The 26,757-nt window shown below is 42.0% G+C and overlaps 2 protein-coding genes across 3 annotated transcripts; both read left to right on the top strand.

Moving 5' to 3' along the window:
- The first annotated feature begins 3,397 nt into the window (after positions 1-3,397).
- Positions 3,398-12,091, top strand: vdac1 (voltage-dependent anion channel 1). 2 transcript variants are annotated; one of them, XM_084565416.1, is made up of 9 exons: positions 3,398-3,466; positions 5,625-5,697; positions 7,879-7,928; positions 8,204-8,356; positions 8,515-8,567; positions 8,977-9,204; positions 9,844-9,994; positions 10,515-10,572; positions 10,689-12,091. In XM_084565416.1, exons 2-9 carry the CDS (start codon positions 5,631-5,633, stop codon positions 10,778-10,780), a joined length of 852 nt encoding a protein of 283 aa, XP_084421542.1. In that variant the 5' UTR covers positions 3,398-3,466; positions 5,625-5,630; the 3' UTR covers positions 10,781-12,091. The 2 variants fall into 2 exon arrangements, with proteins under 2 accessions (XP_084421542.1, XP_084421541.1); XM_084565415.1 differs by having other exon boundaries at positions 3,400-3,467; positions 5,628-5,697.
- A 1,572-nt stretch (positions 12,092-13,663) lies between these two features.
- Positions 13,664-19,385, top strand: cUnh5orf15 (chromosome Un C5orf15 homolog). Its single transcript, XM_084564177.1, has 3 exons — positions 13,664-13,822; positions 16,111-17,180; positions 17,800-19,385. The coding sequence occupies exons 1-3, from the start codon at positions 13,702-13,704 to the stop codon at positions 17,932-17,934; spliced, it is 1,326 nt and encodes a 441-aa protein (XP_084420303.1). The 5' UTR covers positions 13,664-13,701; the 3' UTR covers positions 17,935-19,385.
- Positions 19,386-26,757: the final 7,372 nt, after the last annotated feature.

Below are 26,757 nucleotides of genomic sequence, written 5' to 3'. Positions count from 1 at the left end.
AAATTATGGCATCTGTTTACGATTTATTTTATTTACTTTGGTGATGCTTGGCGCGGGTTGATTAACATTTTCTGCAGTGTTTGTTGTCTTCTGGAGCGGGGTTTGACTGGCAACTCGGTGACGGCTGTTTGAAGTGAGCACAGCTCTGGCTTTGAAGCTTGGGGGATGAAAGCAGAGCATCCAGATATGACTCGAGGATAATCTAGAAATGAATTTTGGCTGCCTCTGAAGGCGACCGACAGGCGACAAACATGTTACTAGCTGTTGATTAAATGTTACTTGGGATTCGGTGATGCAAGGACATAAAACGGAGCTGGAGACTCCTAAATACACATCAGGAAATAAGTTAAATGTGTTTGTTTAATGACAACAAGCTGTGGGATGATGGCGAGCGAGGGAAGAGCGAGCCACCTCCTCTCATCCGTCCTGCTTTTATTTATGAGCCATGCTGGTTGTAATTGCGACTTTAATTAATGGTATTAATCACTGTTTCCCATCACGAGGGCCTTGAAAGCATTAAAATCACCAAAACATTTTTAATGACGCTGCATCGAAATGTGTGAAAAACCGCAGACCTATTAGAAAAAAAAAAAAAAAAAAAAGACGTTAAGCAGAAAAGCCAGCTGGGAATATTTAAATAAAGAAAATAAAAAGTTTAAAAAGCTGCAGATTGCCGCAGGTAAAAGTTAAGTGATTAGTTTAGCGACAGGAAAAATAAACTGATCCGTATTCAATATTCACTGATTAAATGAGTCTGGCTTTGACTCTTCTCTCCGAATTAATCTTGCATGGTGCTCCTTTCCCATAAAGAATCACATAAATGCAGGCTTTTTGACAAGTGTGTGCATCTGGAGAGCGTTTAAGTTGTCGTCAAGTCCTTGACTAAATAAATCCCCCAAACTGGAAATAAGTAAAGCAAAAAGTAGTGAAACGTTAACGGCGTAGTGTGTGGTGGAAAACTTTGAAAGGCACGTTGAGTATGTGCGCTGTGTGAAGAAGGAAGATTAGAAATTTGGTCAATTATAAAGGCATTTAAATTAATTATTAGGTTTTTGTTTATAATGTAATTTGCTGTGAAGCAGATTATAGCTATAGGTTTATAAAAGAAACAAAACTGGACTGTAATGAGATTTTTTAATTTTGCAAATTATTAGTCCTAACCCACAAATCAATGGCAAAAGAAGAAATATATTTAAAATGTTGCCGAAACTAGATTAGACTAAAGATTTGACTGAGCTGCAAGCCACAGAGCATTTCTCTACAATACCCGACAACAGTGAGTTAAAGTTTTCCAGGTTGTTAGCAACACTGACATCCACTGGCCGCATGTTTAAATACGAGCAGGGGCTCGGCGGCTGATGCACCCCTTGATTGTTTCTTGGGTTCAGAAGGCAGAGAGGATGCCGTGGTGGGTTTTTACCCTCAGACTTTGACAAAAGCAGAAGTTAAACCAGCCGCAGCCCGACTCATAAGACGTCTGGTCGGTGGCTACATGTAATTTCCCGATGTGCTGATAAAGTCCTGAGCTTGATTTCATATCAGGGGATTTCAGTGACCTCTTATATCAGCTTATATCAGACAGAGGGGAAGTTTTACTTATCTTTCATCTTTTTCTGTGAATATTGAAGGAGAAACGTGCTCACATCTGCAGTCCAAAGAAACAACTGAAATAATTAAAAACTAAATTATCTGTGAGGTGAACGGGTGCAGTTGAAAGCTTTCTTTTTCTTTCTTTTTTTTTTGTGCCAGCTGTACCCGCTGCAAAGGAAGCACCTTAAGGTTTTGGCAGCGTTCCCTTAGCTCAACCACACGGCTGTGTTTCTGTGAAATCCTGCACACAGAACTTAAACTAAACTGCAAAACCAGTCCCGCTTTGCAAACACAACCAGGTGAGGCAATAAAAAGCTCCTGTGAGAGCTGTTTTATTGTACGCATCGTATATATATATAAACGCTAAGATAAATCTTTCTCCTGAGTTTTTATATCTTTGTCACGGAACGTGGTCGTAGACAAAGATGCGTTTAAAAGGCCTAAAGTGAAGTAATCCTCGTGAAGAGAGCTCAACCAAATCACTAGAATTCCCTCAGAATGACATTCATATTGGCCTTATTTTATTAGATGTGTATATTTTAAATTACGCCTGTCAGAATCTGAGACTGACATCATTACAATCATTACACAAATGTTATTATTTAAAGGGCAGCTGAGTAGTTTTGTCATGTTTAATACATCTGTAAATCTCAGTCATCGAGGTCACGGAAAGCCCCAAGAAAAACAAAACAAAATAATAATAAAAAATAAAAAACAAGCTGTGAAACAAGCCATTATATTAATATAGTTTATGTATAAATAGAAAATAATATTCAGATATTTCAGTTAAGCAAAAGTAGAAGTAAAAGTACTGACATTCAAAAATGTACTCAAGCATACATAAGTAGTAGCTGTTTTCAAATAAAAATATAATATAATGTAATATAATGAATGCATTAATATAATAGGAAATAAAGAATGCAAATGAAACTAGGTTTTATATGCTTGATGACTGTGGTTATTCTAAAGACTAAAAGATGACCAAAATGTGGATTATTATAGAAGTATAAAATGATTTCTCGAAAAAAAAAAAAAAAAGGGAAATAGTTCAATCACATGACCTCTAACATCGCATCCTGTCCTTCAGTTTTATAGCCTACATATGTGACGTAACATTACAGGTGTCGAGAAGTCTCCCCTGCCCCCGACAGAGTTTGTGTAGCCGACATATTATAATGACATTTGGAGTGGAGGCGATAGAAATCTGTCCTCCAGTCATCTGTCGAAAAAGAGTTTGTTGCACCGGAGTTGCGTGCTTGCTGGGAGTGAACTGCGCATGCGTCGATATATTAAACGGAATATTTCCAGAGAGTTTGCCGCAGAGTGAGATGGTACCCCCTCTCCGTTGTTTCTGTTTTGTCATATTTAAAGTCTGTTAGCGGTTCGTTAAAAATGTAGCCGTTCAGCGTAGCCCTCTTTCAATTATGTTAGGAATTCAGAGTAAAATTAATCTAATTGTACAACCTCATTACCTTTTGTGTAAAAATAGCATTCTGTAAAGTAATAGCAAAGTGACTAGAACTATCGGTAGTGCAGTGAGTCAAAATCACAAATTAGAGAAACAAAATGAACTAAAACTACAAATTGGGATGTGTCGTTCTTGATTGTATGCACCTTCCCAGTTTACAGCGTTAATCTAAAGTAAATACGAACCATAAGAAGGTTTCGCAACTTACTCTAACGTCCACTCAGACGGAAACGCTGGTGTCGGGCGTGAACCATCTCGCCGTTTGGCTGAATGTTCCCTCTTTGACGATGACAAGGTGATGCTGGTGCTGCTTACGTGACGCAGCCGCGCCACCTCCTTCCTCTCTCCTCCCTTTGTGCGGTTGACAGGCTCCTTCTCGGCTAGGACTGGAACACACACACACACACAGGTACGTTATGTGTCTTTAATCTGAAACACCACAGCTGCTGAGACTTTTACGTACGGCACAGCTCTGTGCCAATGCTCAAAGCGGGTAGGATTTTCACCTTGCGGAGAACGGGGCTGTCGGTCCTCACCCGTCCATTTTAACCGGAGCGAGATGCAGGTCGACGTGCAGCAGAGATGCTAGGCCCACTGCTGTCTACGAATGAACTGCTGTTAGCTTGTTAGCTAATATCTTAACGCGGTCGTTTGACAGCGAAGGGGCAAAGTTGTCAGTCGTTATGAAGGTGGCAGGTTATAAAACCTTTTAGCTAACTCACGGCTCAACCCGCTGTTGTCTCCCTGTCTCACCAACCTGCCGTCATCAGTGCTCACCGGAGGACACATGCCCGCTGTCCACCTTGATAGCAAGCTAATGCTAATCTGTTAGCAGGCGAGGGCATTAAGATGCTGCATTTTTAACCTCTTTGAGTCAAGTGGTCCCTGCTTTTTTAATATATATATATATTCTGCCGAGGAACTAGATTCTTAAAAATAATTTCATTTTTGACTGTCTTTTGTCTTATTTTTTTTGCTAACAAGACTAAAACTAAGGTTGTGATGAAGGGCAGTTAATGAATGGTCCACATCATGCTAACACTATCACATTTATTGATGTGTGTGTGTGTGTATATATATATAGGATGTATAAATGTTTAACTGTTTAAGTGTTTTCTGTAGGGCACCTCAGTGTAAAGTCTTTTAACATCATATGTGCAAGGCTGTCCTAGTCCCATGTCCTCTAGGGCCTCTGACATTTCTGCCTCAAGCCATGTGTAAAAAGCCATAACACTACCTATGCACAGTGGGTGTACACGCAAACCATGTGTTTAAAGTCTGGAAAGGACGTGGGTGAATGTCTGTAAGGGCAAGTTATTTGTGTGTCAGAGTATTAGTAGGCGCTGCAGCTACGTGACATTAGTCTACTTCCTGTCCCAAGTGTTTCTTTATGACCAAAACGCACACACGGGGTTTGGAGAGCCGTCTCTGGGGGGGGGGGTTCCTGCATGTTACTATGGTGACAGCTGGACACGGGCCTCAGAAGATGTCGGGGGGTCAAATGTTGCACTGTCACTGGGAAAGGAAGCCAGGACTTGTGAAGATCACGATGCTAATGTTTGTGGAGCGCTAAGCTATCGCCAGGAATGTTCTCAAACATTTTAAGTCCCATGTAGAATACAGGTGTAGATTTTTGTGCGTAGCTTTTTATACATTAGATACTGCAGTGCTGTTGAGTCGTTCTTGGGGCTTAAGAAATTGTATGGCCTAAGTTTGCTGTTCCCCTTTCGTAAACTGTTCAAATTCCCGCTCTTATCTTCTGCCAATATTCGCATGTATGTTATCGATATACCTGCGCAACTGCCGCACCGTGATAACCGTTCAGCTATTGAAAATAGTACCCGTGCCTGTTCCAGTGGTGAAATGGACATCCTGTCTTGCACAACAGGCTGTGTAGGAGAATGAAGGACAAAAGAGTCGCTCGCATGCACGAGAGCAGCCAGTCCAGAGGGTTGTTAAACGGTCTGCTTTGTGCTTCTGTCTGTGGCACTCATTGTACTTCTCTGAACTTGGATTCTTTAGGTATGAAACATCAGATTTGATTTAGGAAAACGATTGCAGTGTCTTGTTGACCTTTACTTCCCCATGAACTGTGAAGTAATTTGAAATGGAGAGCATGGTTTAAAGAGTCAAAGCATTTAAAAGGGTTTTAATTAAATTATTTAAAAGTCAAACGCGGGACATTTCCTGTCAGATGTGACACTTGCATATTATCTGGCCACCGTGCTTTTAAGAGTGCAAGTTTGAAGGCGAGTGAGTGTGCAAGTGTTCCTGTGTGTCGCTCATGTAAGCCAATAACTTACAACAGATTTGTACCTTTCCTATCCATCAATGACCTCCAGTTGCTCCTGCCCTCCTCTGTCAGCACCACTGCTGATCTCTCCCTCTCTCTCTCTCTCTCTCCCCGGGCACATCACATCTGATCCGTCAGTCTATTCCTCTGCTGCTTTGTCGTTCCCTCTCTTTGTGTTGTTTTGAGCTCTGGTTATAAAGCTGATACAAAGAGGAGCGGCAGGAATAACGTTTTTTTCCAGAAACTGTCAGACATTTTGCCCCTTTCTCCTTTCAGATAATGGCTGTACCTCCCACCTACGTTGACCTTGGAAAGTCTGCCAAGGATGTTTTTACTAAGGGATACGGTAAGCACCTGTGATTTAAAGGAAAGCGACTTGAATCACATCACACCTCTGCTATGACTGTGGATTATATAATAACCATCCTTCCATGGTTATCATACTTTGCAACTGGAGAAATGTCATATAGGTAAAATGTTAAGTACTGGGGCCATGATGGAAGTAAAAAGGACTGATTGTCTATCAGCTGAGAAGCACTAGAGGTTTTTCTCTCAGGCTGCGTTGAAGAGCAGAACAGAATTAGTTTTTCTCACGTACTAACCCATTTTCCTGCAAACAGCATAGTTTCAGTTCTGTACATAGCTCACCACTAGCTGAATGTACACCAATCAGCCACAACATTAAAACCACTGACAGGATAAGTAAGTAACATTGACCATCTCGTGACAAATCAATGTTCTGCTGGGAAACTTTTGGACCTGGCATTCGTGTGGATGTTACTTAGACATGTAGCACCCACCAAGACCCGACCAGGGACCCCCACCCCATAGCAATGACAGCAGGATGCAGCCTGACACAGGCACACACACAAAAACACTTTAGGAACAACTCATGGAAAAACAGCACAAGGTGTTGACCTGGCCTCCAAATTCACTAGATCCCAAACTGATCAAGTATCTGTGGGATGATCCACACAGGCCCCTCCCCTCAACCCAAAGGCCCCCACTATCAACATTCTGTTTCCAGACACCACAGGACACCCTCAGGAAGCCCATGTCCATTCTGTGTAGTCGCAGAAAATTTAAATCAATAGTCACAACTATTTTGGAGGCACAAGGGAGACCTACACAATATTAGGAAGGTGGTCATAATGTTATGACTGATCAGTGTATGTTGAAGTGTAGGACACACTTGCTGTAGTTTGACCCGCGTGTCGAATTCCCGGTTCTTGCAGTGGATCGATTTGAGTTTACAGTCAAGACTGAATCACTGCGAGTTAAGATTAGTTCCTGTGGGTTTAAGTGTTTCTCACATGAAACCATCGTCTGATGACTTGGTGTGGCTATAGCCAGCGCTTTGTGGCTTTCAGTGTAGACAGCGTACGTCCAGATAACATATTATGACTACTCAGGCCACAACTTCCTCTTTTACGTCCCAGTCATTGTTTATAGTCCGACGAGCCAGTGGACACATGAGTTGGAGATGAGGGCAGACCGTGCTCAGGTGTAGTTTTGGACAGCCGTTTAGGGATGTCCCACATGTTACTGCACTGAGAGCTGGATGCGGGCTTTTAGATCATGTCAGGTGACCGACCTGGAATTGCACCATAAGGATTTCAAACTTCGAGAAGAAAGTGGTGAAATATGTTTGAGCTAAACAAATAAAGAGAGGGAGCACAATTATGCAATACATTTGATGTATTAGTCACGTTATATTTGGAGTAAAAGGGTGGAGCTGTTTGCGGTTTTTATAACATCAACTGAACATGCTTGAAGGGAAGAAGGAAGTAGACCAAGCCTTAGCTAGGAATTTAATGTTCACAAACGTTTAAGTAAGGAGTCCCATATGATTTTATGATTTTACTGAATGCAGGTGTAGTTTTTGTGCATGGCTTTTTTAATGCGTGCAGAAAAGAAATGACGAATATCCGTGAGTTGAGAGCAGACAATGCAAGGATGTCGTTTAGGTGCTTAAAAATACAGCTGCCCTCTTGGGTCCCTTTGGGTCTTTTAACCATTTTGTAGATAGTGAACTGCAGTTTTGAATGAAGACAAACAGTAATGAGTGAATCGGCAGGAGTTTTAATAAAGGTTAGTGCATGTCGAATGTGGTTGCATGAATCAGTGGGTGGCCGTGATGCTGAGCACGACCTGAAAATGGGGTCAGGGTTTGTTTAACCAACCTTCTAGCTGTTATTTGTAACTGACAGCCCTAATGCTCTCAACTGGAGCTACATCAAATCGATGCATGTGTTAAGTCTGTGGCATATAAATAACTTTAAATGTACTCTGGAGAATGATTGATGGGTATTTCACAGATGCTAATCAATGACTTTTTCAAATGTGTTTTGAGGTTTATTAGTAGAACATTTTGCTTGGTTAGGAGTATCGACATTCAAGTGGTTCATGTTTTAAAAACTAGCAAATAAGAGTGTTAAGAAGCTTGTCTCTAATTAAAAGCGTGTGCGTGGTCATCATTTCATTTTTATCGTCATTCTGATCTTTTGTTAAATATTGTCGGTTTCAGGCTTCGGGCTCATCAAGCTGGACTTGAAAACAAAGTCTGAGAATGGACTGGTAAGTCGTTGACAGTCATTATCAGATTATCAGAGCTGCCAGACCAGACTGAAGCAGTCCTATCATAGCTTAAGATGCTCCTGGCTGATAATTAGGTGGCGCGTTATCTGGTCTCTTAAGACGTTGCCAGGATATCTTGACCTTGTTAATGCAACCTCAGGATTTTCAGGTTTCACCGCCAAAGTGTAGTGAAGAATTTTGATTCAATTTTGATAGCAGTCAGTTACTACTCAAGTTTTGTGCCTCCTATTAAACATGTCTGCATTACTCTTCAGGAGTTCACCAGCACAGGCTCTGCCAACACCGAGACCAGCAAGGTGTCTGGGTCGCTGGAGACCAAATACAAGTGGGCGGAGCATGGACTGACCTTCACAGAGAAGTGGAACACCGACAACACCCTTGGGACCGAGATCACCCTTGAGGACCAGGTGATGTGACGAAGAAAAAGGATTATGTTAAAAAGTGTGACTTGAGTTGGCAAAGTATTTTGTGAATTATATGACTGAGAGGTGTCTTGCTAAATTGAGATCTCATAAAATACCAAATTTTTCTAATCCGTAATCAATTTTTATGACTTTTTCCACAGTTGGCTAAGGGACTGAAGCTTACATTTGATTCCTCCTTCTCGCCAAACACTGGGTAAGGACAGCTAAAAGACAATAATGAATTGTCTTGGGTCTCTGCCAATGTGAATGCATCTGCTTCTATTATATTAAAGGGACACATCAACGGAGGTGGATTAAGAGAAGAAGTGATGACTAGAGGTTGCATAGATAAAATATTTACTGATCCGGACATAGGAACCTCCGTTTAAATCAATTCAGCAGTGACCCACAGAAGTTGCACAACTGTGAACTGATAAGTAAACACAGGACGACAAGCAAAGAGCATTGACCTACAGCACCTAGGTCACAAAGTCTTTGGAAATCTTTCAAAATGTGAAGGTCTCAAGCTCTAGCTTTTTATAAACCACACTTCTTTTAGTATAGTGATGTTTCTTTTTGTGGGATGACGTTAACAACCTGTTCCTTTGTTCCCGTTCAACCAGCAAGAAGGGCGGCAAGCTCAAGACAGGCTACAAGTGCGACCACATCAACCTCGGCTGTGACGTTCACTATGACATCAATGGTACAGCCGTCCACGGCGCTGCGGTGGTGGGATACGAGGGCTGGCTGGCAGGCTACCAGATGACCTTTGAGGCCGGCAGGAACAGGATCACTCAGAGCAACTTTGCAGTTGGATACAAGACCGATGAGTTCCAACTCCACACGAATGTGTAAGACTACATGAGTAGTGTAAATTGTACATTTGTAATGAACTGGGGAACCAGTGTGGCTTCTCCTCATCTGTGTTCAGTGTTCGGTGTACTGTGGTGTTATTTGATGCAGTTGATGTAAAACCAAACTGAAGGTAGTTAGGAGGATCATGGCCAAGCTATTAGGAATACTTAACAGGAATTCTGTTTCTTGCCCTTGTCTGGCTGACTAACTTGTTGCCTGTTTGGCCTTTTGCCGGCCACCCAGGTGACTGTCAGCTATTTTTATACCCAGGTGATGGGATTTACTATATTGCAAGTGAGATGGAGTGAGTGGTTGCGTTCCTCAGTTAAAAAGGCAGAGTGAGGTGGCATCAGACAGTGAGGGAGAGGGAGAGAGAGACAGAGCACAGTGTTAGTCTTGTTTCCTGCTGTGCCCCTTGGACAAGCCTGTCGGTTTCTGTCTGCAGCTGAACTGGTTATGTGAGGTCAGGCGAAGTGTAATGTAGGATTTACGTCAGTGAGGGAGTCTTAAACAGACATGCAAGTCTCCAAACATGGTAGTGTTTGTTTACCAAACATAAAACCACATTTGTTTTAGCATTTCAGCATTTGCATTCCAGCAACAATAAAAGTATTGTACACTAATCTTTTCCTCAGAAACGATGGCACAGAGTTTGGTGGTTCTATCTACCAGAAGGTGAATGAACAGCTGGAGACCGCCGTCAACCTGGCATGGACCGCCGGAAACAGCAACACCCGCTTTGGCATCGCTGCCAAGTATCAGATTGATCCTGATGCATCCTTCTCTGTGAGTAGTGTGTAACCTGAAGTGCTAGTGTAGTAAGAGCTCATAAATTAGAATTATAATCTACTGCCTGTATTCACAGTTCAGGTTGAAATGATAAAATCTGTCCCTTGAATCATCTGTGAGGTGTCATGTTCTGTAAATGCCACCACAGCTCGTCATGTCGATGTCACAGTCTTTGCTGCATGTCCTGACCAACTTGGAAAGTTCCATGTGAATGCATCACGTTTAGCTGTGTCTGAGAGAAACTTGTCCAAGTGAGAGCTGCCAAATGGAGGAGTCTGTCTGCCACAGAAAGGCCTGGGCTAATTTAGTCCTGTCTGTCACATAGTCCTTAAATCCCACTTGCAGCAGAGCCAATTAGTGTGATCCGTTGTTTGTGTAATTATATGCGTTTTTCTAGTAACCCTTATTAGCAAGTTAACAATACGGCCAACACACCATCATTTTTGTATAACAGAACTCACTCCTTTTGTCGGATGCCTTCGTCTGTGTGTGATTTTGATCTGTGGTTTTCACACAGGCCAAGGTGAACAACTCCAGCCTCGTGGGCCTGGGCTACACTCAGACTCTGAAGCCAGGTGAGTGTAGTACTATGTGCAACTTGGATACAAACGTTGACCCTGTTCACAAAGATAACAATCTCTTGGAACTAAACACATTCATTTACACTTTGCTGACTTTCCTGTTTCTGCAGGCATCAAGCTGACGCTTTCCGCTCTCCTCGATGGCAAAAACATCAACGCTGGCGGCCACAAGCTCGGACTTGGTCTCGAGTTCCAGGCATAGGAGGATGAGGCCGACTGCCTTCCAGTCCTCCCATCACGCATTCCCCACCAAAAATCTATCGACTATCTCCCTCACAAAACCCCTTTCCCCTATATTTGTTACAGATGGAAGCAAGACAGCTTAAAGGTCAAATCGTGATCAAATTGTGACGATCCACCACTGAAAAGGGGCAATTTGTAAGATTCTTGGTTTTAAAAAAGTTTAAATCATTCAGATATTAAGTATAGAATGTGACTAAACAACAACAACAACAACTATGACGACGTCTATGCATTGTGTTGCAGAGATAGTTACAATTCACATCTTGTAGTACCGCTTTGTGGCACAAGATGGGACAGTGCATACATAATTGCACCTCACAGCACATCATGATGGAAGTGGCTTCAGCATCTCAGGGCTATTTCACAGAAACAAAAGCAACCCCCTCTGAACCAAGGTCCTATTACTTTTTAATAAACCATTTTACAAATTGCTCCTTCAAGGGAAAACTACTTTGGAAAAAAAAGGGCCCAACTTAGAACAAAACTGCAACTGTTCAACAGAAAGTTTCATCTTGAATTCCGTAGCTTGAAAAGGAAAAGTAGCCTTGGGTACGTGTTCATGTTGGCCTCACTCTTTGTTTCACTATGTTACATGCACAATGCTTTAATTTGTGTCTCTCTGCTTTCCAATGCAGTGAAAAGGGAAGTAAAAAAATAAATAAAAAGACCAGCCCGTAATGCAAAAGGGCTCGACACATTTAACGTACAGTTGAGTAGTTACACCACCAGATGGTGCTGCTGCATAGCACCGGGAAACACTCCTCACTCAGAAAGGTGTTGTGGTGAAATGGCAATTTTATTTGAACACGTCTGCACTTGGAAGCTCTTGATATATTATACAATGGGAAGGGTTAGTTGTCCCTGATGTAAGCAGCTCTCCATAGCTCTAAGAGACACTACACCCCAATGTGTACATTCTGTGTATTTTGTCTCACTTGTCTTTTGTGTCTGTGCATTTGGTGTGAACAATGTCTTTTGTTACATATAGCAAACAGATTATTATTATTTTATTGATGGTCTTGCATAGTTTAATCCACCTGAGAAGTCTTACGAAGGCGACGAACGCTCAGCTCCTGCTGGTCGAGCAAACAAAAGGAAACACGCGGCTGAACTCCATTGGGTGAGAGTTACTGTGCTGCTTCAGAGGATGGAAAAGAGTGAACACAGTGGCCAGGATATGGTAGTCTTCCAAAACTGGTTATGGGAATCATGCTTAGTGTACTTGACAGTATTGTCATTCCTTGAACTAAATAAAAACATCTTGAACCGGTTTCTGATTGTGTTTTGTTCTCTTTGACCCGTGTCTCGTGATCGTAATATAAACCCGTATTTATTTGAACGTTTGTGGGAAAACACAAGCAGGTCCTTTGTTGAGCTGAAGGTGAATAAGACAACCTAAAGAAAACTACATACACCAATCAGGCATAACATTATGACCACTGACAGGAGAAGTAAATAACATTGACCATGTTGTGACAAACAATGTTTTGCTGCGAAACCTGGCATTAATGTGGATGTTACTTAGACATGTACCACCAACCTAGACCAGACCCATGTCCATTCTCTGATGAGTCACTAATGTTTTAGAGGCAAAAGAGAGACCTACACAATATTAGAAGTCTCTGGTTAAAAGTATTTATGTAGGGTAGCTTCAGTGAGAGATAACCTCTTTTTTTTCCAGGAAAAGATGAGTTAAAGTACCTTTTTCAAGGGTACCACATTAAGGAGGGCCAAGCAGTGGTTTTTCCTGACTCCCTGCTGGCCCAGGAACGGAACCAGTGCACTTAAGGTTGTAATTCAAATAATCAATGACAAAAAAGGCTTATTCGGTTTTTCCAAAGCCCTAATTACTGCAATGAACAAATTAAATGGTAATCAGTCCAATTGTTAAGTTCCCATTTACTCACACAAAAACTTAACCTTCTAAATGTGTTGATTTGAGAACTTATTCATCTCCCTCATCAAGGCCCTTCTTGGTCAAATATGCAGATTGTCTGGGTGGCTAGTTCAAGACGTGTCGTTCCAAACTTCTACCATTTATCAACTCTTGCCGCCTCTGGGCTCCTGGGAGCACATCCTAATATTAATTTGATCTAAAAGGATGCACCAGACCACGCCTCAGAAGAAGAGGGTTTTTCGACCACGACGTGAAGCCGAGACCGGAAGTCATAGCTCAGGTTTATTTCTATCTTCTGTAGCAGAGGAGAGGTGACTTCTGCAGGCCTCTTCAGATGTCTTTCATCCACACATTCAATGAAGACAATCAGGCTCATGCACCAGCCAACGCCACATTGCGAGGCCGGAAAAGATTGCAGTGGGGCTTTGATCATTTTTTATTTTATTTTTTTTGTAGGGCTCCTGGGGGAACCTTTTGAAGAGGCAACTGTTATATCCGTCTGCACCCCACTGGCTTTGCATTGTCGGTTTTTTATATGACTTTGAGTTTTTTGATTTGTAAGAAATTTGCAAAGAAATGTCTTTCAGATATGCGAGGGTTTATTATAAGGAGACTGGCTGAAAATAGAACCAAGAAGCAATGGATGACTGTGTTTGCTTGTGTGTGAATGAGTCTGACAAATAAAATATTGTAATGAATGACGTATTCTTTATCCTCTTTTGGCGTGATAACAGTGTTTTATGGTTTTTAAAGTCCATTTGTGTCAAAAACAAGGCTTTCCACTTCAGTACTTCCTAAAAAATGACAGAGCAAGCTACAAAAACAGTACTATAAATATATTCGAAAGTGAGTTCCTAAAGTATAAAGGGTATTTAGAGGGAGGCCTCATGTTAACTGACTCACTCTGTCCTACGTAATCACGCAGTGTGCGTGGGTGTGTGTGTTGACGTGAAAGGCCACGCCCTCTTTAGACACGCATCAACATGGCGATGTGCGGAAATATGGGGCGAAGCAGGAGAATTATTTCTGCTCTTTCTCTGGTTATTTTCCTCCAGTTGTTAGTCAGCGGCTGCTTGTCAGTGCCTATAGCTGCGCCGACAGACGGTAGGTCACACGTTTGTAAAATATATCTGAGATTATAACTGTTGTCTTTAACTTACCGACAGCTAGTTACTTACCTAGCCGCTGACAGCTAACGCTAGCTTTGCTCCGGCTAGTTGGTTAGCATGTCATGCTAGCAATCACGGTTGCCAGGTGAGTGGGAGGTTGACAGGCTTTCTTTGTGTTGGGAAAAGTCATAAAACAGTGTTATTTTAATTCTCGGGTCCGTATTAGAGCAATAGATTGCGGTTTACTAAAGTAGTTTCTCAAATAAAGTGAGTTATACGCGGAGTTAAGTCTTAACAAGTGAGTTGCAACGTAACGTTAGCATTTTTTGTTTGTTTGTTTGTTTGTTTAGCCCAAAATTTGCTTAAATTTGACCTTTGCTCCATGAAGTCCACGGAGAGTGGGACATTCACAACAAACACGCAGCTCGAAACCAACAACCAGGAAGTTTTGTGGTGTTTTATAATCGTTACGCCCTCGATAACCATACAACAGTCGTATTGTTTACACAATATTTAGTTAAAATGAGTTAGCTTAAATGACTCGAACTCCAGTGACATTATTATTATTTTATTTTAAAGCTGGTTAGATGCTAGATGTCTTCCAGGAACTCCCTGAAGCGACAGTGACTTGCTGTGGTTAGATGACTTGAAGTGAGATATCCCCCATATCATATATCTACTCTGTTAATAGATACCCTGTCAGTGAGTCATTACACAAAGTCCTTTTGAAGTTCCCCATCAATGAGGTGGGACCACCATTAAAAGGCTGTAAAAAAATAGCTGTCAGTGGCAGGCGTTGTTTTGACTTTGACTGTGCAGTGATCGTAGTTTATTAGCTTAAAGATTACCAGACTTCTTTTTTTTTTTTTTTGTACACACAGAGAGCTGTCCGGTTTAGTGACTTAATGCTTCATTCTCTTCTGTATAGTTTGAATAGTTTAAAATCATATGAAGTCTATAGTTTGTTTTTGGTTCATGGAATTTGCTCCAGCCATCCTTATATAAGGAGATGTCCATTTAAGGTTTACTTATCACCAAAAAGCAGGATAAGGAACGTACAGATGTTTGCACAGGGAGAGGATATGACCTTAACATGATCAACAACTAACCTGTTAAATGTTTGTTTAGCATGACATACGTTAAATGTTAGTTTAGCATGACGTACATCAGGTGACAGCTGTTGACAAGCGGGTTTAATCAAGATAAAGTGAAATTTAAGCAAGAATAGAAGAATATGTCTGACTACTTATTCATGAAATCTTCTAAACAAACCTTTTCATAAATATGCAAGACATTTGTCAAATGCAAACCAGCCGCTTTAATAGTAATTTTCCAATGTGCTGTTTCATGCCGTCACAAAGATCTCCTGTTCGGGGATTATTCATGCTGGCCCAGGCCCATGTGTATGAATAGACCCATTCTTCTCTTGGGAATTTCTTACTCTGTGCTTCAAGTCCCCAGTGTTCTCCGCCTGTCCCGTGCTTAGCAACGCCTCCCAGTCCCAGAGGATGAAATAATGTTGACACTCGGTGGGTGAATGGTGTCATTGATTCAGGAGGGCTGGCCAAAATGCGTGCACCTCGCTTCGTTTAAAGACACAGTCAGAAACTCATGGCTGTGGAGATTCTTGAAAATGAAAAAACATATAGAACTGGAAAGGTTATATCTCTTACACGGAAACCTTTTTTTAAAAGAATGTCTTAAAATTCAAAAACTTGATGTATTTCCAAACTCTGTTTAAAAGATCTGCCAGTTTAAAAGTAAAGAAATATCTCAAAGCAGTGAATAACAACAAAGTATATAGTAGGGAGGCAAAGGCTTTATAACATAGAGCAAGTCTTTTCAAAACACAGCCTGTTGTTGACATCTAGGGTCATGGAGTAGATATGTTTCTATGCAGTTACACAAAAAACAAGCTGCCGTTTAATTCTGTGTTTCTGTGGCGGCTGGACAGTTAACTGTCCGCCCTAAGGGTATTTTCTCACCGCAGTTTTTCAGCACGATCCTTCTTTTCTTGCCCATAGCTGCAAGAGTGGACGTATGATATGGTAGATATCTGTAGCAAGAGTACAAACTTCCTTCAGATAATGTAAATGTCGTATAATTTCCCAAACTGACCTGCTGTAGTCTTGACCTTGGTCAAAAAAAGTAACCATTATTCTTTTAAAACCACCTATTTTAGCAATAGTTCCGCGTTGAAGTGGTTCAGAGGGTCTTTGTCAGATATATTTTTGTAAACAAATGTCTAATATCTTGTTTTGTTTTTTTCCTAATATCTCACAGTGACAGACCAAGGCACCGAGACGTCATCTCAAAAACTTGCGTCTTCTGAGGTGGAACCAGAGGCTAAGCCAGCTGTTACGAATCCAGCTGCAGCGACCACCAAGCCCGACCCTGTCCCAGCCACCACGGCTGCCCCTGTCACAACCGCCAAGGCCCCTGTCACAACCGCCAAGGCCCCTGACACAACCACCACCACCACCACCACCACCAAGGCCCCTGACACAACCACCACCACCACCACCAAGACCAAGGCCCCTGACACAACCACCACCACCACCACCAAGACCAAGGCCCCTGACACAACCACCACCACCACCACCACCAAGGCCCCTGACACAACCACCACCACCACCAAGACCAAGGCCCCTGACACAACCACCACCACCACCACCACCAAGGCCCCTGTCACAACCACCAAGGCCACCACTGTCGCAGATCCCGATGTCAAAACTACCACAGCACCCAAGTCCCATGCAGCACCTGGTGTTTCTGAAACACTACCAGCTAAATCAAAAAGTTCTACAGTCGTTATTGGTTCTTCTGCTGACCAAACTCAGCAAAGTTCCGATGGCACTTCGGATGCAGTCGCAAAGGACAACATAACCCCAGTCGCAGCAGACGCAACACAAAAACCTGCTGCATCTGAAACCCCACTGATTTCTACTTCAGAAGCTCCCGCCACCGCCGTGAAATCCGATGTGCCGACAGACCCTGTAACGGATGAGTCAGAAGCTCCTCCCGACTTACTGGACCCATCCGCAGGACAGGATATTGACTCAGACTTGCTGGACCCCACTGACAATGGACCGGAAACTCACATCGGCATAACAAGCTTCGGAGACGACGACGACGACGACGACGACTACGACGACAACGCGTACGACAGAGGTGATGGCGCGAAAGACGAAAATGACGTCAAACAGCAGCAGGGCGTAGAGATGGAGGTGCCGTCATACAAGGGAGCAGACAGCTACAACACCGAAGACGAGGACTCCCACTTCTTCTTTCACCTGGTCATCCTGGCCTTCCTGGTGGCCATCGTCTACATCACCTATCACAACAAGAGGAAGGTGAGTGTTGGCACGGTAACAGCCAGGTTAGAGGCCGAAGATTACGACGGAGCGCGCCTGAGGCCGATACCGCTCTCTCAGTAATTTGTGATCACACGATTGCATTTTTCAATTATTTCATATTTCTGTAAACTTCAATATTAATATTCTGACGCAACAAACTTGTGTTGCAATGATTAATTATTTGATAAACAGAAAATTAATCCACGCTATTTATGATAACCGAGTCTCAGATATGAAGTCTTGCCAGTTTCCTTTGTTGTTATTGTTTTTAATTGATATAAACTGTATAAAATTAAGTTTTTGTACACTTTCCAAATCATTTTGACGCATTATTGACTAAACAACAGTTTGACTGATAAAAGGATAAGTAGATTAATAAAACACAGCCCTTTTTAAAATGATTTTGTTTGAGGTAGAACTTTAAAAAAAAAAGAACAATGAAAGATTTCAAAGTGTTTGCTCTGCTCACCGTGTGTTGTAAAATATATTACGATCATGTATCCGTAGACATACTCGCGCTCTTTCTTGGTTTTATATTCTAGTCCCCCGCGGAAATTCGAAATTTAAATTAATTTGATTTCGGTCTGAATTACGCCTTTATCCCTCCTCTTCTCAGATCTTCCTCCTGGTGCAGAGCCGGCGCTGGAAGGACGGCCTGTGCTCCCGCAACACCGTGGAGTACCGCCGCCTGGACCAGAACGTCGACGAGGCCATGCCGTCCCTCAAGATGACCCGAGACTATATTTTTTGATGGGGAGGGGAGGGGAAACGACGCGTCCAGACACTTAAACACAGCTCGTCGGACTTCCTGCCTGCCCCGATCACTGTTGAGCTGCTGTGCTTTGTTGTGGAGCTTGATCGATGCTTTCTCTTGCTTTACAGGCTCGTCGGAGAACAGGCGGTGTGAGGTCTTTCAGATAGACTATTTCGTTGTCTGAGATCAATTATCTTTTATTTGTTGTATGTTATTTGCTATTTTGCTAAATTAATAGCCTCTTGGGATTTTTTGATTTACTAGGGGATATATATATTTGTTTTATTTTGGGAGGGTTTCACCCCACTACATATGTTTTTCTTTTCTTTCTTGCATTCTGACTGAATATTTTTCAAACTCAAATTAAGAGACTTTAATGTAATGTAAAGGTTTATAGTTTAACTGTAAGAGGTGATCATTTACCCCAGGTTTCATAGTAGAGTTCTCTCTACGCAAAATGCTGCTTTTCAAAGCAGTTATTTGGACCATACGTACTTTAAGATTGTAAAGTCGTAAGTATGCAAACGAAGAGAGGAGGAGCCCACATTAATACATGGGCGGTTATTTTTTTGTTTGTCACAAATGAAAAGCCAGTTTAAGATGTTTTTTGTTTTTGAATCTAACAGAAATTCAGCTGTTTTACCATCACATATGGTTTTGATGACACTTTTACAGAAAATGCAGAGTAGAGATTGTTTCGTTTAGAGTTTACTTTTCATAATGGATATTCAAATTAATATCTACTTTAAGCATTAAGTCAAGGAAGGTGAGGGGGTTACCATTACGTCGGTAGAGCCATTTAAATGAAGACGGATGCTGTTGTAAGAATGTAGTAACACAATGGACCTTTTTTTTTTTTTTTTGGTAGTATTTTTTCTTCATCACTTTATATTTAACTTGTCTTAATAACGTACCTCTTTCTTCTACTGCTCAGATTTTGCTATGCAGAAGTCGTGCAGCTGGCCCTGTTTGTTTTATGACTTCGGTGAAGTCTCTTATCATCTTCAGTGTGGCGTTCCCTCGTTCTCACACAAAGCTTTTAATTTCAGTCATACCCCCGTCAGGACTATTGTCTCCGTTCATCAGACTTTTTGTACCGTCTGTGTCTTGAAAAACCAAGACTACATTTCGTTTTTGCTCATTTCTTCCCCCTCTCATCAAGGCCACGTGTTGTTTTTCTTTCTGTTGCCATCTCATGCCTTAGGTTGAACTGTTATTCATTGTCTCTTTGCCTTCTGCCAGTTCTGTTCAAGTTGTCTTGCCTGTATAAAAAGTACACAATGAGTAGAAGGATTTGCACTGTCCAGTTTCAGTCAATGCTAGCTGTAATATGAGGGGAGAAAATGCCCTGCGTAAATGTGATGGATCGACACTGCTCTTGCAATCAAACAGTACAAACTGTACAATCTTTTTTTTTTTGTTATTAAAGCACAAATTATGTAAGTGTTCTCTTTGCAATGTCTTTGATATATGCTTTATTAGACAAAGCAAGTGATAAATGAAGGTTTTCCACGTGCACAGAGCTAAAAACTGATGAAAGGTTGGGATTTTATGTTAGATACATCTTGAATTCTCTGCAAGAAAACCCCATTTTCAACCTGACAGGCAGTTTTCAAACATTATTCACAAATTAAACGTCGTGCAACAAGATCGAAGCGCAATAATCTTTTAATCTGACATGAATAAATTGCTGTTAAATCACACTCTAACAACTGCATGAAGGGAAACTTTACCACAAGGAGGCAGCATTCGCACACAAATCACTAGCTTGAGTGATGCCCCCCCCCCCCCCCCCCCCTTCACACTGTAAGAAACGAGGCGAGCAAGCATCCATAAATGTCTGTAACTTGACTGCAGATCAAAATGTTGCCCGAGCAAATAAAATTAGTGTGACACGAGCAAAAAAAATGTAAGGGGAGCGAGAATTTGAGCCGGCAAGCTTCCGACACTGGGATACTTTTTCTAACGATGCATGGCGGGAACCACCTGCACCGTGATTACCCGGACACACCAAAGGGAAGGGAGAAGGGCTGAGCGTCCTCTCTAATGCAGTGCTGACGAGTATTTTCAGGACAACAAAGACTATAATGGTTTATTCTGTCTCTGAAAGTTAATAAACAGCAGAGAGTGATGGGATCCAGTAAAAGCTTAGGGAAAAACAGACAAATAAATCCCGCGTCCAGCTCTGAATAATGACCGTAGCAGAATTAGTCTTGAGGTACCACAAACCTTCTTAAATACTCCAGCTATAGTAGTTTAAACTGCAGCACAGCGCAAAGGAACACAGGAGCAGTATTTAAGAATTGTGCATCGATTAAATTGCAGTCCACAAACAGCTTTAAATCCCAGCTAGCAGTTATTTAGTCGCTGCACAATTTCTCAAAGCAGGGATAATGTTATGTTGAAGATATTAAAACAAGATGCTGCTAAAGCTCTGGAGATGTTTCATCACAGAACAAGATGCTTGATTCTTACTGAGCATGATTTTAATATTATATTGGGCAGAAATTGAACTAAATCCTGTTACTGAACAAATCCTTATAGTTTTGCACTTGAAGTTAAGTTCAGAAACGAGACCATGCCTCATGTTGCTCTGTTTCCCGTGCTTATCTAAAAGGTTTACAGGCTTATTGTGCAGAAACTGAACTCCTTATGCGCATTTAATGATATCATGACAACTTAAATCCTGGAGCAACACCATGCCCCTTGTCGTTGCGTTTCCCACGCTTACCTATAAAAGGTGTGTCTAACCCTTCTCTCTGTTCATCTCACTTCTCGACCCTCTCTTCTTTGCTTCCTCTTCCCTCAAAGGGGTCATGCCTTGTTCCCTGATTTGAAGAGCATCTGCCACCTCCGAACTCGACCCGGCTCATCGCTTCCCTTGACCCTCCTCATCCCTTGATCTGTATCCCTCAAGCATCGCCAACCTACAAACTTCCTTGCATCAATTCTTGGTTAGGCAACGCAACAAAATAGGATCACATCTTTTAATGTACATTTTAAAAACTGCATTGCTGTTTCTGTATCCGCAAAAGGTACAGGTTTGAGCTCTTTGCGTCCCATCAAAACGTCCTTCTTCGTGTCACTGAGCTCATGCATATTTTAGTCAACACAAGCCTCGCCGCGTGAGCCAAGTGCCTGAAATGCAAAAACTCGTAGATAAAAAACAAAAGAACAACAGCGAAAAGGACGTGATGACTGCTGGGTGCGTGTCATCAGCAGATAAGATAAGCAGGCTTTGTGGATATTTGTACAACGTTATGTTGGGCGAATCTATCCGAGAGACGGCGGCAAATGAAATCCAACCGACCAGAAAATCTCACAATCACTGAACGGTGAAAATCTTGACAATGGCTCATCCAGTGGCTTTTCGAGATGGATTTTCTGACGTTCATATGAAATTTCTTCAAGCTGAGGTTCCTAAGAATATTGAGGGCAAAACTCACTTGATCATTTTCTTTCATTTTTTCTTCTTCAGGAATGAACTTGCTTTCAGGATCCAGTCTAACTACAGTATATAAAAAACCAAACAGCTAGAATTGCTCAAATGTAATTCTGTAAGACACTTGGTGCCAGTCAGTCAATGACAATAAATTAAATCCTTCTCACATTATCACGAATTATGCAGAAATTCACACTTTCCGAACGCTGTCTATATGATGCATATTGTGACTGCCATTGTGGTTTACTGGTGCAAATCAAAGAAAAGGCTAATTATTCAAATTCAAATATTTTTTTCTCGCGTCAAAGGGATAATTATACACCTAATATGTTCAGTTGCACATAATCTCATGTCAACAGGCGTGACAAAGCCTCATGTTTAGCTTCTATTAATTATAGCAATCTTCAAATCGTTTCTTCATTGTGACATTAATGGAGGAAAATGCAAAATGCAGGCACACAGAAGCGTAACCAATCAACCCACAACCTCAGCAAAGGCTTAAACAGCAGCAGATTTGCTGTCTGGAAGTGATCACTTTTTTTTTCCCAAGGTTAGTATATATATATATATATATATATATATATAAAAAAGCAATCAAAGCAAACTAAAGCATCGCTAGCTTTAAGGGAATAATTCACACAGCTGGAATACGTCTCCGACCAATCAAATTTCTCATTTGAAGCTATCCATCAAGGACAGTTCTGACGGATATTGACCCACCTGGCTCCTCTGTAATCATTTCTGTATTTTCAGCATTGGCCGGATTACGTCGGCCCTCTTTTCATAACCCCGTTCCAGCAGGTATCCGTTTTTTTTCACAGAGACGCCAATATATCGAGCGGCAGGAGACCCGGAGGTGTAGCAGATAAAGCTGTTGGGTTAAGGCCAGAGCTTATCAAAGCACATGCTGTTGTGATCAGATCATGTGGTCGGGCCTCCTCAACGGAAGAGGTCAAGGGAAACACTAACACTGATGCGCCCTGCTCGAGAGAGAGAGCGGCTTCCGTAGCTTTGCATTGTAATAGCAACCCCTCCGCTCACCGTGTACTGTGTGGATGAGTGTCTGGCATGTAAGATACTTTTTTTTTTACAGGGCTATGGAAGCTGAAAAGGTGTCCAGCAAACGCCAGAGTTATGAAACAATACAATTAAGTCGGCTTAATAACTGGACACCCATAAAAGAGTTTATTGTAGCCGGTCTTGTACGAGATATTGTGCTGTCACTGCAGCTCCTAATGTTATATTTGAAAGAACTTTTATGGTACAACAGGAAGACTTTTTATTGGGACTCTGGGAAATTATTTTTAGGGAAGGAGAGTAAATTAGTATCTGCCCTCATCAGCTCACATCAGGATGCCCTTGACCCCCAGCTGATCCCATTTAAGCGGTCAGCAGTAGCCCAGTAATGCACAGGATATCGCTGTGTGTGTGTTTGTGTGTGTTTGTGTATGCGAGGTGAGAAGGTACAAGGAGAACAAGACGCACGAATGTATGCCTCCTGATTGTTTACTAAAAGTGTCCCACAAGTGAACCTAAAAGGGTCTAGTTCTCTATGTCCCCTCTTCACCCTTCTTAGTGTGTGTGTGTTCTTGTTTTCAGTATGTTGTGGGGACCACACACAGAAACCTACGTTATGGAGACATTTTTTCTGGGCCCCACAACACAGAGGATTAAAGCCATAGACTGTATAAATATGGACTTGCAGTGGCCGCTCATTCCATGAGCAGTTGGCATGGCATCTGGTGGTTGCCATTATGTCACATCCTGTTTCTATAGCGTCAAATAACTAACTAAAATGAAACCTATCCAAAAAATTGACACTTGAACATGCATCAACATCATATTAACTACCTAAAAAGACTGAAACCATCCTTGACGTGTATTTTAGTGTTTCAATTTGGCCCAAGTCCCATCCACTAACATGAAGGAGGTGGTGCTTATGACCTATACTGTAGCCAGCCAGTAGGGGGAGCTCTACCGTCCATCTTTATACAGTCTATGGTTAAAACCTGTTAAGACTTGGATCTAGGGTTAGGTACTTACTCAATATGATAAGGGGTAAGGGAATGCATTATGTCAGTGGGAATTCCTTTCAAATTTGCGCGTGTGTGTGTGTAAAGTAGTTTTGTCTCACAAAGAACTGCAAATAATATAATGATTAAATCAAATATCAGGGATCTTTCTCATTATTTGCATTTGCTGATACTCTTAAAACCGTCTAAAGATTGAAACCCGATAATATCCTTAACTACTCATACTATTAAAAACTACTCTTTTTGCATAGAGAGGCTTGGCTCCAATTCACCTCCTTTCAAGGTGTATGAAGAGGGGAAGCAGTGCTGAAGGATCCAGAGTCCATTAACACTTATAGTAATTATGCACTGACGCATTTCAGCCACACCTGTCTGAAAAGTGTCTCATATTGAAGTTGCTCTTATTACTGAAGGTGAAGCTGGATTTTTTCCTGGAATATCCAGTGTTATAACCACAGACTGCAGCAAAAAAATGATGATGCATCTCCACTTCCTCTTATTGGGTACACTGCTAGAATCTTTGAGGTTGTGAGTTAGGAGTTTAATCAGTACTGTCCGAGAGTGGATCAGTGACCCGCCCACACTTCCGCTAGACTCCCTGGCATTTACATTTAATTAATACTGTGCTCTGCTCTACTTCCAGCAGATACAAAGAAATGTTGACTTTATACACTGCATTTTATTATTTATTATTTTATTCATATGCTTTGGCTTCACTTTTGAGAAGCTGTTGTGGCGTCCAATTTTTCTTACTGTCTATGGTTACAAAACTCAAAGACCAGATTTAAAGCCGAACAACTGTTTTTGTTGGCGAGTTTGGATTTTCTCTGAAAAACAGAGAAAGTCAAGGTTGCACATATCTTCACATCATACCTCAAAATGACAGGATAAATAGCTTTAAATCCAAGATAGGTTGTGTCCTTTTACGTAGGTTTTGTAAAGGCACAAAAAGTGTTTGTTGGACAGACAGGGATTCATTCAGGTTTTCAGATATACACTATATTACCAAAAGTATTCGCTCACCTGCCTTTACTCATTCTATGAACTGAAGTGCCATCCCATTCCTAACTCATAGAATTCAATATGATGTCGGTCCACCTTTTGCAGCTATTACAGCTTCAACTCTTCTGGGAAGACTGTCCACAAGGTTGAGGAGAGTGTTTATAGGAATTTTTGACCATTCTTCCAAAAGCGCATTGGTGAGGTCACACACTGATGTTGGTCGAGAAGGCCTGGCTCTCAGTCTCCGCTCTAATTCATCCCAAAGGTGTTCTATCGGGTTCAGGTCAGGACTCTGTGCAGGCCAGTCAAGTTCATCCACACCAGACTCTGTCATCCACGTCTTTATGGACCTTGCTTTGTGCACTGGTGCACAGTCATGTTGGAAGAGGAAGGGGCCCGCTCCAAACTGTTCCCACAAGGTTGGGAGCATGGAATTGTCCAAAATGTTTTGGTATCCTGAAGCATTCAATGTTCCTTTCACTGGAACTAAGGGGCCAAGCCCAGCTCCTGAAAAACAACCCCATACCATAATTCCTCCTCCACCAAATTTCACAGTTGGCACAATGCAATCTGAAATGTACCGTTCTCCTGGCAACCTCCAAACCCAGACTCGTCCATCAGATTGCCAGATGGAAAAGCGTGATTCATCACTCCAGAGAACGCGTCTCCACTGCTCTAGAGGCCAGTGGCGGCGTGCTTTACACCATTGCATCCGACGCCTTGCATTGCACTTGGTGATGTGTGGCTTGGCTGCAGCTGCTCGGCCATGGAAACCCATTCCATGAAGCTCTCTGCGTACTGTACTTGGGCTAATCTGAAGGTCACATGAAGTTTGTAGCTCTGTAGCAATTGACTGTGCAGAAAGTCGGCGACCTCTTTGCACTATGCGCTTCAGCATCCGCTGACCCCTCTCCGTCACTTTACGTGGCCTACCACTTCGTGGCTGAGTTGCTGTTTTTCCCAAACGCTTCCATTTTGTTATAATAGAGCTGACAGTTGACTGTGGAATATTTAGGAGCGAGGAAATTTCACGACTGGATTTGTTGCACAAGTGGCATCCTATGACAGTTCCACGCTGGAATTCACTGAGCTCCTGAGAGCGGCCCATTCTTTCACAAATGTCTTGTTTCACAGTCTGCATGCCTGAGTGCTTGAATTTATACACCTGGGGCCAGGCCAAGTGATTAGAACACCTGATTCTGATCATTTGAATGGGTGAGCGAATACTTTTGGTAATATAGTGTAGCTCTGTGAAATGATGTTCTCAGTCCCTTAAATGGAAAAGGGGTTACAGAAAATGAATGAATGAATGTTTTCTCCTTCTTCTTCTCAACCTCTCTGAACCCGTAAAGAACATGCATTACTTTTCAAGTTATATTATATTTAATTTCCTGCCCTTCCTGTCATAGCAAGGTCTCTTAAGAATGGTGCATTATTTCAACAGTGCAAGCTTTATGTTTTCCCCTCTCTGTTTTATCTCTCAGTGTCTTGTGTCTCTGTGTTGACAAAGCTTAAACCATTCTTGTTCGTTATTGTCTGTTCAGCTGGCAATAATCAAGAGTGGATCCTCTTGTGTTATCGCTCTGCTCAGATGAAAATACCATCTTTATGGTTCTAGAGGGGAGAAACTCAGCAGTGTGTCAGAGACTCAAAGGAACGACCAAGGGGGATAGAGAGAGGCAGAAACAGAAGAGAGCATTTCAAATATAATAATAATTAGAAACAAAAAAAACACATTGTGCAGCACATATGCAACGTCCTCCCACTTTCCTGGAGGCTGTCCTGACCAACCTCGGTAGGTAATTGGCTGTGTGGTAGGGGTCGTCAGCTAATGCAGTTCACCTGGATCCTCCGGCTGTAAAAGCTGACTCGTGTGCTCAGACCGGACTCTTCTCATTGTTCTGTTTTGCACCTCCTTGTCTCTTCTGTGACCTAGAAATTGATCTCAGTGCACCATCTTGAATTATGTCTCAGTTCCTGAGATGCATCTGGAGGAAAGCGGAGGCTTACCACAGGATCTGTGAGAGAGGATGCACAGGTGTGTCCTTTGCGGAAGTCTAAAAGAGGCATGACGCACAGCTGGAATATTATGGCACGCTGTGAACTGAATTAAAAGCAAATATATAAGCTGTCATGGACACTGCTATGCTCATCCGACAGAGATCATAACATAAACTGGCAGGCTCTAACAAAACAATGGACAGATGATGCAGCTGGGCCACACGTCATGCATTAAAAAGACAGCTAGGATTCAAGGATGTCTTATTTAGTTAAATGGCTGATGGCTCAACTTCTCTCTCCTTGCGTCGCTTCCCCGCCTCCTCTGCTTGCATCTCAGGTCGG

The sequence above is a fragment of the Chelon labrosus genome, assembly GCF_963514085.1.
Source record: "Chelon labrosus genome assembly, chromosome: 17".
Lineage (NCBI taxonomy): Eukaryota > Metazoa > Chordata > Actinopteri > Mugiliformes > Mugilidae > Chelon > Chelon labrosus.
The sequence above is the reverse complement of the archived record's forward strand: the minus strand, read 5'-3'. Positions and strand labels throughout refer to the sequence as shown.

Bases quoted from the DNA above. Each gene is read 5' to 3' on its own strand.
- vdac1 (XM_084565416.1), top strand. From the start codon at position 5,631: ATGGCTGTACCTCCCACCTACGTTGACCTTGGAAAGTCTGCCAAGGAT. The intron at 5,698-7,878 runs GTAAGCACCTGT...TGTCGGTTTCAG, and splicing joins TGTTTTTACTAAGGGATACG to GCTTCGGGCTCATCAAGCTG. The intron at 7,929-8,203 runs GTAAGTCGTTGA...ATTACTCTTCAG, and splicing joins CAAAGTCTGAGAATGGACTG to GAGTTCACCAGCACAGGCTC.
- cUnh5orf15 (XM_084564177.1), top strand. From the start codon at position 13,702: ATGGCGATGTGCGGAAATATGGGGCGAAGCAGGAGAATTATTTCTGCT. The intron at 13,823-16,110 runs GTAGGTCACACG...AATATCTCACAG, and splicing joins TATAGCTGCGCCGACAGACG to TGACAGACCAAGGCACCGAG. The intron at 17,181-17,799 runs GTGAGTGTTGGC...TCCTCTTCTCAG, and splicing joins CCTATCACAACAAGAGGAAG to ATCTTCCTCCTGGTGCAGAG.